Genomic DNA, 11,594 nt, shown 5'->3' on the forward strand with positions numbered 1-11,594 from the left:
CAATCAGATTTTTAGAGCCAATATTTGAGTAGGACTTATAAAAATCTCTATGAAAGAGAAAACATTTGAAATTAAGGTCTGATTTTTCTATAGATATTTCATGTATATATCTCTAGATAGGAGAGAAAGTAAGATGTGAAAAATAATTTGGTTACTCTTTGGGTTATCCTTTAGGGAATTTAGAAAGGGTTATCATTTAGGGTTACCAAAGAGGACAAGAGAAAAAGAAGTATATATTATTTAGGGTTGGGTTAGTGAGAGAATATACCAAAGGGGATTTATGCTTATTAGGAATAATTTAATAATTTAATAATTAATCTCATGTTTTTTTAATGAAAAATTTAATTTAAATTTTTTTTATTTTATATATAGATGTAGAAAGAGAGTTCATATGTTTTTGATTGTTGGTGTATGAATTGTGAAAGTCTTATTCCCCTTCCCAACACATATTGTATACATTACAGAGCTTACATTATATTTATATGGCTGAGACTGAATTGGCTGGGAATTCTTGCGAAGGGAAGATTGCCTGGTGAACCACCCTCAACAACTTGACTGTGTTGCAGGATTGTGCTGCCACTAGCACTTCCATTGCTCCTGGAAATGGTTGTTGGGGTAGGCAAACCCCTGCATGATCAGTGACTGTGCCATGACCCTGTAAGCCTCCTGCGTTAGGTGAATGCCATCCCAGCTAACGTACTTGCTTGGCTCATTGCACGTCTCGGTTCCGGGCAACCCACACATGAGATTGATGTCGAAGTTGTATGGCCCCCCAGCTCCGCAGCATGCCTTGTGCAAGGAACCCTCGTCAAACCCTAGCCAAAGAGACCAACTCCATGATTAAGATGCGGCAGTACGTACTCCGTGAAATCCATCGATGATCCATGGCGGGCGGCCACTCACCTAGGTCTGCGGCGTGGTTGAGGAGATACATGAAGGCCTCGTAGTAGTCGGCGTACATGATGGTCACCCGGGGGTGTGCTCGTCTCAGCCCCTCGAGTGCAGCTTGAAGGTGATCGTTGTGGTAGACCGCGAACGAGTTGAAGTTCTTGAGGCAGTTGTCGGCGTCGTAAGCGGCGGCGTTCGCGGTGGTGAACATGGTGAGGTAGCTCGGCGCGCATCCGATGGGGAAGTTCCCGGGAACAACCAGTTGAGCTGCACCGAGGTCGATCACCTCCTGGCCATGAATCAACCCCACACGAGCACCATAGCAGTGTTACAGTAGACATGGAACTTTGAGGAGTGTTCCGGAGAGCAATCGAGATCTTATCTTACTTCAGCAGCGCTTATGATCCTTTGCACGACTAGGGGAACAAAGCTCTTCACGTCGGCGATAGTTCTTCCTTGGAAGAAGGCGTTGTTGTAGTCGTTGCCTCCGATCTCCCCCATCAGGATCAGTGCGCGCTCAAGTTTCCTCGCACACTCTGCAGCGCAGTTCTGATCCGATCACAGAACTATCCCTGCCAAAGAATCTATGCATGCAATACTTGACCTGTTGGCGAGGAGCATGTGGAGTTGAGATGGGTCTTGAACCATTCGAGTTGAACACCGAGAGGGCTGTTAGTGACTGGAGTGTAAATGCTCCTTTGCACGAAGAATGAGCTGTCCAGTGCTGTCGATCCGGCCACCGCGAAGTTGACTCCACTCTCAAAGTTGGAGCTCTCGTCCAGGTAAGGATTAATGAGTGGAAGATTAAGATTAAGAGCTGAGATCACAAGAGAAGACATGGTTATTAAGTAGCTAAGCAGAAGTCTAGACGTTAGCAACGGGCAAGAACAGACCAAAGTAGTCGATCATGAGAAGACCGTCGGAGCAGCGGCCGGTCGCCTTCTTCAGCGTCTCTCCGTAGGGGAGGCTGCCGATGGGAGCGAATAACCCGGCGGCGCCTTCGTGAAGAAGGTTGCCGGTGTCTGCTATGGAGTCACCGAAGCTGTATATGGCCTCGATGAAACAGTGCTTTGCTTGAGCATGGTTTAGGGTTGCATGGACTGCTAATGATATGGGGAGGAGCAGGAAGAAGCTATGAGATGCCATCTCGTTCATTGCTAGTTGTCAGAAGTGTGACGGAAGTCTTATATGTGTGGAATGTAGTTGATGACATGCCTGCAGAGACCGTGTTGTTCTGTCATATTGCTGGTGTTTTCCTGTGAGTTCACCTACAAATCCAACCCCTCAACTGCATGAGAAATCTGCTGGCTTTCCTCTTGACTTCAATCAGCTCAACCGAAGTTTGGCACAGCTGTCTTAGACTTCACAGATTGCCCTACACATGGCAGCTCAGTACAAGGCTTCGTTGGTGGTTTCTCATCATCATTAATTTCAACAAACCCACATATATCATTAGTTCTTTCTTCTTCCATTCATAGTCTGCATATTAAGCAGATGCTTACAGCAGTGACATAGTCATTGAAGAAGAAGAAGAGCCCTTGAGGGCTTTTCTTTTGGTTTCACTGGTACACATCCTTATCCATATCTCGAGGAATGGTGCATCAAGGGATGACTGGTCCAGGCTCCTGGCCAAATAGAGGGGATGGCCCCATGTCCTGTGTTCCTTTCTCCTCCCATAAATAAATAAAGAACAAAATAATTTGAAGCTCCTCACATGAGTATGACAGGCCTGTGTGATGATTACCATAGCAGATGGACCACTATAAAGCAATAATACCTTCCAAGTCACTATCCCATATGTCTATAGAACTGTTGGTAAGTGTTTTAGTGGTCAACGTCAAGTTACTGTTGCATCTATTTAAGTTCTCATCATGGATTTTTCCCAGTGAAGACATTCCTTGTACACCATTTAAAACAAGACAGATGCTGGTTTAAGTGCAGTCTTTGGGCTTAATTACCAAGTAATTAATTGTTTTCTTCTTTATAAGTTTGAGTTAATAGTTGTCTCCTCCATGCTAGAAGAACCTGAGATCTTCATGGAACCGATTTCTTATTGAGCTAACTGGAGAGAAGCTTCAATGGAGTGAGCATTATGATCTTTACTGGCTCTCCTAAGTAACACTGTATCCAATATGATGATAGGATCAGATGGGTGATGATCCTGCAGAGACCCAGAAGAGACACCTTAGCCAGCACAAGCTGTGGCAACAATCAAGGACCTGCTGCTACCCCAAAAAGCCTCTGTTCTTCGTGTCTGAGTGGTGCCAAAATAGCTTCAACTGCTCTGGACGAAAAGGTAGATGAAAACAAAGCCCTGCTGTGCCTTTTCCCTGCTCCTTTTTCGCCAGCTTTAGGCTCTGGCAGCCACAGCTGCAGTTCTTAAACCGGACTCCCTCAAACAAAGGCAAAAGATGGCCAGGCAAAAGCCGCCTCAATAGCAAGAAAGAAGCAAGTTTGTCTTGAAACTTGCGCAATTCTGTGGTCAGTGAAGGCAGAGAGGTTACACATTGAAACATCCCCTCTTTGACCGAATGCGAAGCTGTAAACAGCAACACATCAGCATTTTGTGCTTCAGAAAGAGAGAGAAATCTTCGGATACAGTGGAAAATATTGCAGGGTAATAGTTCTTATTTGCTTCATAGCTGGCGATGGATACAGAGGAGAACCGAGGGAGTACATTGCCACACGTCCCCTTAGAACAAAGTCCAAGGAAGGGAAGAAGACTTGAGACTCCACCACTGCAACAGACGCTTTGCGTTGATCTCTTCCGTTGTGCATGCGAAGCGGAGAGTGCAGAGCAGCAATGATGTCGAGGATTAATAGCGCGCTTTGGACGGAAGACGGTGGAGACGAAGGCGACGCGGCCTTGTGGTCGCGAGCAAACGCCTCGAGTTCCAAGGGAGGAGGAATGGGAGCGAGCAAGGAGGACGAGCTCGGCCTCACCAGCTTCAAGTCCCTGCTCGAGGACGACTGGTACGCGGCCCTTGCCGCCTCCTGCCCCGGGCAGTGCGCCGCCGCCACCCACCCCTTCGAGGCTTTCCTGGCCCAGCAGGACCTCAAAGACGTCGCCTTTCTCTCCAATCCCTCGCCTCACGAGGCCTTGCTGCCGCCGTCCGTCGAGAACCTCGACCAAAGCCAGCCCTTTTTCCCGTCGAAAGCTGCCCTTTCATCTCTCCTCAACGCTGCGAACCCTCTCGACGCTGGGCATGGTCTTGGGAGCGATATCCCGGGGTTCCTTCCGGCAGCCCACGCTTCAAATTTCCCCGTCGTGATGAACAGAAAAGGTGACGGCCCTGCAGCTGCCATGCTTGGCGTCGTTGGAATCGGGACTTATGGGCAACTTGGTCGTCCCGAGCTCCACTCCGGAAGCCAATTATTCGGCAGCCGTCTGCCGCCTCCGGCCGAGAACTGCGCCAGTTCAAGCTCAGACGCCGCCATGTTCCCTCTTAGCTTCGACAACTTTGAGAATTCTCCGTTCCTCAACCGGGCCAAGGAGTTGAGGCCCTTGGAGATGTTTCCTACGGTCGGTGCGCCGCCCACTCTGTTCCAGAAGCGAGCGGCGGCCGCTTTGCAGCAAAACTCAGCGGTGGCTGCAGAAAAAGGCGGCATTTTGGGTCCGTGGGCCTTGAAAGACAGCTTCCAGGGGAGCAGTAGTACGGCTGTATTGGAGGGGGAAAACGAGAGAAAGAGAAAAGGGAACGAGGAGGATGATGTAGATGACGATGGCATTTATGGCTCCGGCTTAAACTATGATTCCGGCGACGCTTCGGGAGAGAATGCCAAAGGCGAGGAGAACGCCAAGACCGAAGCCGACGGTGGCGGAGGAAACAACTCGAATGCTGATCTCATGGTGACAGGAGGAGGAATCGACAAGGGAAAGAAGAAGTGTTTCCCGGCAAAGAATCTGATGGCGGAGAGGAGGAGGAGGAAGAAGCTCAACGACAGGCTTTACATGCTTAGATCCGTCGTCCCAAAGATCAGCAAGGTGAGAAATATATGCTTCCAGTTCTTCCAAATCTCTACCTTTCAGGTACTTTTGCTTTGTGTGCCATTACTGGATGTTTAATGGGTGAACATTTAGAGACAAACAAGCTTACATGAATGCTTCACTCTTTACAATAGTTTAGCCATAATAAATTGATTTGTAGAGCCGATGGTTATGATCTGAAGTTGTTCGAGTCACACGATAAATGCTTATTTTCTTGTGAACAAGTAGGAATTAGTATAATTTGCAGTTACTGTGAAGTTTTCGTAGTTTTAGATTCATCGAGGTGCGAGTAGGTCAACATTTAGAGACAAAAAATATATACATGAATGCATCTATTTTTATGATGGTTTAGCCATATCAAATTGATTCATACTTCATAGAGATGATGGTTACGATCTGAAGTTATACTTGTGCTAGTTGCTCGTTTTTACTGCTAGCAGTGGCACTTATAACAGGTTCTTCGGCAGCTATTCACCGCCAAGCTTCATACCGAGGAAACTGATAACTGGTTCTTTGTAATTTTACCATTTCTCTAAAGATGTGCAATAATTATATCCTTGTTGTTCTTACAGATGGATAGAGCTTCCATTCTCGGCGATGCGGTTGAGTACCTGAAGGAACTTCTCCAAAGGATCAATGACCTTCAAAATGAACTCGAATCAACCCCTTCCAGCTCTTCGCTGCCTACTACGACCACGACAAGCTTGCACACCACGATTCCCACATTCTCCACTCTACCATGCCATATGAAGGATGAACTCTGCCCGAGTTCATTACAGAGTCCAAATAGTCAGTCAGCGAGAGTTAGTACCAACAGATTATTTCTTAATTCTTTTATATATGAACTAAATAGAATACATATGACTTTTCCTATTTCTTGGGATTCAGTAGATGCTTCAATTTATATTCTTCAGCATGGTTTAGCGAAATCTAATGCAATTTGGTTTGGTTGAACATGGAACACATAATTGCATCTTTTGATGGACTGCAGTTGAGTCTGCTAAAAAAAAAAGAAATTACATGTTGAGTTTGCTTGGCCGACTGATGTCATTGTGGCTTTTTTGTAGGTTGAAGTTAGGGCAAGGGAAGGTCGAGCAGTTAACATTCATATGTTTTGTGCCCGTCGACCTGGTCTACTGCTCTCCGCTATGAGAGCACTCGACGACCTCGGGCTTGACATTCAGCAAGCTGTCATCAGCTGCTTCAATGGATTTGCACTGGATATTTTCCAGGCTGAGGTAAGTGTTGATTCAAAGACACCACCACACTAGAAAAAATGCATTATGCATATAGCTGAAATATCTCTCATTTTGTCGGATAAAGCCTCATTTGAATGCCCTTCCTCCTTTTCAGCAATGCAAAGAGCCGGGTGTTCTACCAGAAGATATCAAAACTGTGCTTTTGCACTCACTAGGTTTTCAAAGTACAATGTAGTGAACGATTCAGGTGCGATCAGCAACTGCTTGAACTCCTTTGCTGCTAGGCTGAGGATCTAGTAGTCCCTTTTCTATATCCAGTATCAGGAATCTATATCAGCAGTTTTCGTAATCTAAGGATGGAATCTTCCGGTCCTTAATTGCATAGCTTAGTACCTACTACAGAGTCACTCTTTTTAATTCAGGAGATCTTATCAGTTGCAAGGTGGAGCTTCTGGTCCTTTGGCATCTAGATTACACATATATCGCCCTTTTTATTTCATATCATTAACCCTTTTTCTTTTGACTAACAATCTCATGCACCTATTTCCTCTCTTTGGAGCACACAATCATGTATCTAGTTGCATCAACAACTTCACATTTATATTGTGTGGTTCTTGGTTATCTGTTCCCTGTCTGTCAACCGGCAAGAATCTTTCAGTCATAGGATAATTTCCAGTTCCGTTCGATATAAACATGCCGACGGATACATATTCTGATCTACATAACTTGATGACTTACCGGTGGTCATCAGTTGCATGGTTTATATTCTTATCTGCTTAGTCTTGGGTAGTTCTTCCCTTAATAACTAGTTCAAAAGCACTACTACAGGGTGAATATTGTTATATTTTCATTTGCTGCAACTCATGGTTTCTAAAACTGGATGATCTTTTCCAAGGAGAAGAGGTATTGTTCCATTGCATAATTTTGGCTTGGAAGTTCTGGGCCTCTTCTTCTCCATCTTTGCTTCAATGATCATGCACCTCATTGAATTCATCTGATGTTCATCTCCAGCTCACTTGCCCCTGTCACTGGACTCCCCTGCTTCTGTCATCCATTATGTATATGTTTCTATTCTTCTTGAACTCCTATTTGGACAGGTTATATCCAATGGTATTCCTTTCTACTGCAGAGGAATCTCAAGAGAAACAATAGTTGTCTCCCACATCAGACAACAATTGGGTTACTTGGCTCTTCTTAATCTCACTGTTCAAAATAATGAAGTGATGTTTAGCACAATATACCTTAATATGTTGTTGAAGTTGTCATGCTACAAGACAATGAGATAGTAGTAGTAAGGTAGTGAATTCAAATGGGCAATCATACTACAGTTATCTGTGTAGATTAGATAACATATATTCAATTACATTCTTAATAATGAAAACAAAAATAACAGGAAATACTCACTACCATTGAGAAGCTTAACAAATGCCACAAAGAATTTAGTCTACAGACTCAAATTGGGGCAAATTCCACATCAAGTAGGGTTCCATGTGTCACAAGCAAGAAGAAGATATATTCTTTTTCATGGTCTCTTTGGAAGTGAAAGATGGGTAAACCACCTGTTCCATCATCGAAAGTGGGGAACTGGAACCAAATTGCTACCAAGAACCCTAGATGCCAAGTGTCTGCAGATCTCATAGCTTCCGGAATTATGATTTCTTGCACCCCATACATTCAAAAGAGAAAGATCCAAGCTTTAGCGGATCTCTGGACATCATCTTCCAAGCCCCACAATAGATCCAAAGAAGCAAACTTTGCAGAGGAGTCTCAACGAGAACATGAGAGAATTTGGAGGAATCGCGCCGTGAAACACACAAGGAACGGTTCAAGAACTCAGAAGGAGACCAAACCTTCGTACCTTCTCTGCAAATTGCAATTGGGACTTGAAGGAATCACGTTGTAGAATACAAGAAATACCTTTCAATAAATCAAGAGGAGACCAAACCCTCGTACCTTATCAGCGGATTGCAGGGCGGGACTCGACGGGATCACGCAGTCAGCACAAGAAACGCGACCACGCCCTCGTACCTTTTCCGAGGAATCCGGGTGAGACATGAAGAGATCATCACAATAGAACGTGGGAGATCTTAAAGAACTCAAGGAGATCAAATCAGGAATCCATTCCCGGTGCGACTTGTAGGAATTACTCAGTAAACACAAGAAATCGTACCTGCTCTGCGAAGTCCGGATGCAACTTGAAGGAATTACGCAGTGTAACACGAAATTCTCTAAAGAACTCAGAGGAGACAAAACCCCCCAATTTTCGCTGCAAATCCAGGGAGGGAATTGAAGGAATCACGCATTAGAACACAAGAAACGCTCTCAAAAAACCCTCGTCCCGACTCCGCGAATTCCGGGTGGGACTTAAAAGGGATCAACCCGTAGAGCACAAGAAACGCTTTTATGTACTCAAGAGGAGATCAAAAGCTCGTACCTTCTGTTAGAATTCAGACCCTTCTCGTGATCCGCCACCTCCGAGCGACAGCAGAAGCGGTCGCTTCCCAGAGTTGGGAGGGAAAGGCAACCGTAGCTCCAGCATGTATGTGTCCCGAGAGAGCGAGAGAGCGAGAGAGAGAGAGAGGGGAGCCGAACCCAACTCGATGAAATTGTGTAGTTCGCGTCGGTCGAACAAAGCTCGACCCAACCAATTAAGCAATTACGAACTTAAATCATATTCGAGGAATTATCACGCGTCATGCGCACGGCAAAGCACCAAAAAAGATTTTATATATATATATATATATATATATATATATATATATATATATATATATATATATATATATAAAATACTGTCGGATAGGGATGAGCTAATGATTAATCCTTCATTACTATCATTAAATAATAAGACTAATTTAAGTTTTGTTTTGTGGTAATGACCAAATAAGATGTATAATGTCTTAAGTAAGATTATCTAACAGGATATAACAACAACAATCAGCCATATTGTCTGAATTATTTAGTTATAAGAATCTATAATACATAATATTTTTGGTTAAATTAAAAATATTTAAAATCTAGCAAAATTTTATTAGCTCTTCATTTACATCTCTTCATATTACTAATATTACTAGTCTTGAAAATTTTAATTATATTGCTTTGGATCATTTAGCATATATCTATAATGTCTTAGATAATTCTGGCTTATTTTTTTTCTTTGTCAAATCTAAATCTAATTATTCATGAAAAAACTATTATTTTTTATTATAACTCTATAAATCTATCTTAACATTTTTATCTTAATGATATAAATACTATATATATATATGAATTCTTAATGATCCCATGTCATATCTATAACTTAGATATCATAAGAATATTACAGGGAATGCTATTGATACAATTTTAATATGATGACGATTAAAATCGACGTAAATTTAATATGAAAGAAGAACCTTGATTATAATTAAGAAAACAATTGTAAACTTGTGGATTAGAGTATCGCTCCATTGTTGTGTTGATTTCATGATTCAATGTATTCTCCATTTTATACACGATAATCTCAAATAAGATAATTATTTTTTTTTGTGTAAGTCATAGGATTGTCAGGATAGAATCGAAGGATGACTTTGTTGATTCTTAAGATTCATTAAAGTCTTCGCTCTCATTGGGACTCATTAGACGCAAACATCCACTTATTTGACTATAAACATCCCCAATAATCTCACATGGAACGTTGTTTTCATGCTTGGAATAAGAACAGGATTTGAACCAGAAGTCAGCGGGGTAGACTTCATCGGCTGGCTGACTCACTCACATACCAACAATGTCGAACTCGAAACCTTTCTGAAACTCGTGACCCACACAACATGTAGGTGGCGAAAGGGTTTCAACCTTCTACATATCATTGATCTAAACCTCACACGTTCGAGGCAGTATTGTTGGAATCTCATTCAACATCTTCTTTTGATGATTCAAATGCAATTTTGACAATCTCGTATAAAATATTATACAAAATCGCACTAGTTTGGTCCAATAATATGGATTTCTAATTCACTATATTATTTAGAATCAATTATGTATAATTACTATGCTTTTTTTATATTATGACATATTATTTTATGCACTTGTATGTCTCCCAATGTGATATTCTAAACCAGATGTTCACATGATCTGTTCATCTCCATCTTCGTTGCTAAGCCATGAGGCCACAATGCCAATTCACAACGTCATCGTACATGAAAACGCTCGATGATCCCAACCATATCGAATTAGTTCTCGAATAAGAAGTCAAGCCACCCAAAGTAAATCATGATGACGAGTCATGTGAGTTTGACTTTCGGCTAAAGGGACAAACCATCATGTCAAACCATTAGAGCTTAGTTCATATATAATACCTTGGTAAGCAGAGAGAAAGATACCAAGCTTGGCTTATAATACTGATCATGATTGTCTTTCGGCAAAATGTATAATTTCTAGCTTAATTATCTTTGCACATTGGTTGATAATAGCGTATTTTTCGATCGAATTATCGATCAGCTTAGTCGGTAAATACTTTGATTGATTGATTAATGGATAATATTAGAATGTAGTGTAACAAAGAAGTCAAAGTAAACCGAAGGCTTCTGTGGCCAATAAGAGCAACACCAACATTGGCTGTTCTTGTCTTCTCCTTCACTTAAACACTCTTTCTATATCTTCGCCTGCACTTCTACTTTTTCCTTTCCCTTCCCTTCTTTCTATCACCAGCTGCCAAGAACAGCATCATCTGATACGGATGGGAAGCTGAGTTAGAGAGAGATGGATCGAAGACATGGAAAGAGGCCTCTTCCTCCTGACGAGGCGGCACCGGAGGAGAAAGCGGGAGAGCTCTCGTGCTCGCCACTGGCCCGGGCCGATCAGGATGCGTCGGCCATCGTGTCGGCCCTCGCCCACGTGATCGGCTCTTGCTCGCCGGTGGCCGGCGTCGGAGGGGGTGAGATGCGACAAGATGTTAGTGGATCAGGAACAGGCTCGGTGGAGAACAGGACTCAGCCCTCCGAAGAGCAAGGTATGTCGCTCATGTCTCTTGCACTGCTGGCCCACATATGATCTTGGTGGTGGTGGGAGTCAATAGGTTATGAACATAGAAGAACGCGATTGCTTGGATGCGATCATGAAAGTACCGATCGAAAGCCAAGTATTTGATGCACTTTATGCATTGATTTGTGTGTATGTAAATGACAACTTAGGAAATGCGGGACGAAGGCATTATAGGGGAGTGAGGCAAAGGCCATGGGGGAAATGGGCAGCGGAGATAAGGGATCCCCAGAAGGCTGCTCGTGTATGGCTTGGGACCTTCGACACGGCGGTGGATGCGGCCATCGCCTACGACGAGGCCGCCCTCAGGTTCAAAGGCTGCAAAGCCAAGCTCAACTTCCCCGAGAGAGTCCAAGGCCGTTCTGACCTCGGCTTCTTGACACATCGATGGCAAGCTCAGCCGCCGGTGCAACTCCCGGCGACTTCGTACCCGGACTTGCTTCGGTACGCTCGACTCCTCCAGAGTAGGGACGACGACCTGCACAACCGGGCTGTCGGGC

General features: G+C 43.6%; 3 protein-coding genes and 1 long non-coding RNA gene across 4 annotated transcripts in view; 2 read left to right on the forward strand and 2 right to left on the reverse strand.

Annotated features, from left to right (window-relative positions):
* Positions 1-408: 408 nt before the first annotated feature.
* Positions 409-2,066, reverse strand: LOC135626668 (GDSL esterase/lipase At1g28570-like). The gene is made up of 5 exons (XM_065132159.1): positions 1,782-2,066; positions 1,493-1,705; positions 1,276-1,424; positions 904-1,177; positions 409-815 (listed from the first exon to the last, which is right to left on the reverse strand). The coding sequence occupies exons 1-5, from the start codon at positions 2,041-2,043 to the stop codon at positions 580-582; spliced, it is 1,134 nt and encodes a 377-aa protein (XP_064988231.1). The 5' UTR covers positions 2,044-2,066; the 3' UTR covers positions 409-579.
* Positions 2,067-3,224: 1,158 nt separating this feature from the next.
* On the forward strand, positions 3,225-6,447 carry LOC135627351 (transcription factor ICE1-like). The gene is made up of 4 exons (XM_065133422.1): positions 3,225-4,873; positions 5,449-5,679; positions 5,944-6,114; positions 6,230-6,447. Exons 1-4 carry the CDS (start codon positions 3,665-3,667, stop codon positions 6,308-6,310), a joined length of 1,692 nt encoding a protein of 563 aa, XP_064989494.1. The 5' UTR covers positions 3,225-3,664; the 3' UTR covers positions 6,311-6,447.
* A 1,015-nt stretch (positions 6,448-7,462) lies between these two features.
* LOC135627352 (uncharacterized) lies at positions 7,463-8,676 on the reverse strand. The gene is made up of 4 exons (XR_010492592.1): positions 8,510-8,676; positions 8,246-8,341; positions 8,029-8,161; positions 7,463-7,938 (listed from the first exon to the last, which is right to left on the reverse strand). It is a non-coding gene; the product is annotated as an uncharacterized LOC135627352 (long non-coding RNA).
* Positions 8,677-10,692: 2,016 nt separating this feature from the next.
* The window catches only part of LOC135626662 (ethylene-responsive transcription factor ERF113-like), a 1,286-nt gene continuing 384 nt past the window's right edge, over positions 10,693-11,594 (forward strand). Inside the window, exons 1-2 of the mRNA XM_065132124.1 lie at positions 10,693-11,065; positions 11,247-11,594. The exon at positions 11,247-11,594 is cut by the window's right edge and continues 384 nt beyond it. Coding sequence (XP_064988196.1) covers positions 10,816-11,065; positions 11,247-11,594 — 598 coding nt within the window. The 5' untranslated portion in view covers positions 10,693-10,815. The remainder of the gene's footprint in view (positions 11,066-11,246) is intronic.

This window comes from Musa acuminata, chromosome BXJ2-11 (genome assembly GCF_036884655.1).
Source record: "Musa acuminata AAA Group cultivar baxijiao chromosome BXJ2-11, Cavendish_Baxijiao_AAA, whole genome shotgun sequence".
NCBI classification, from domain to species: domain Eukaryota; kingdom Viridiplantae; phylum Streptophyta; class Magnoliopsida; order Zingiberales; family Musaceae; genus Musa; species Musa acuminata.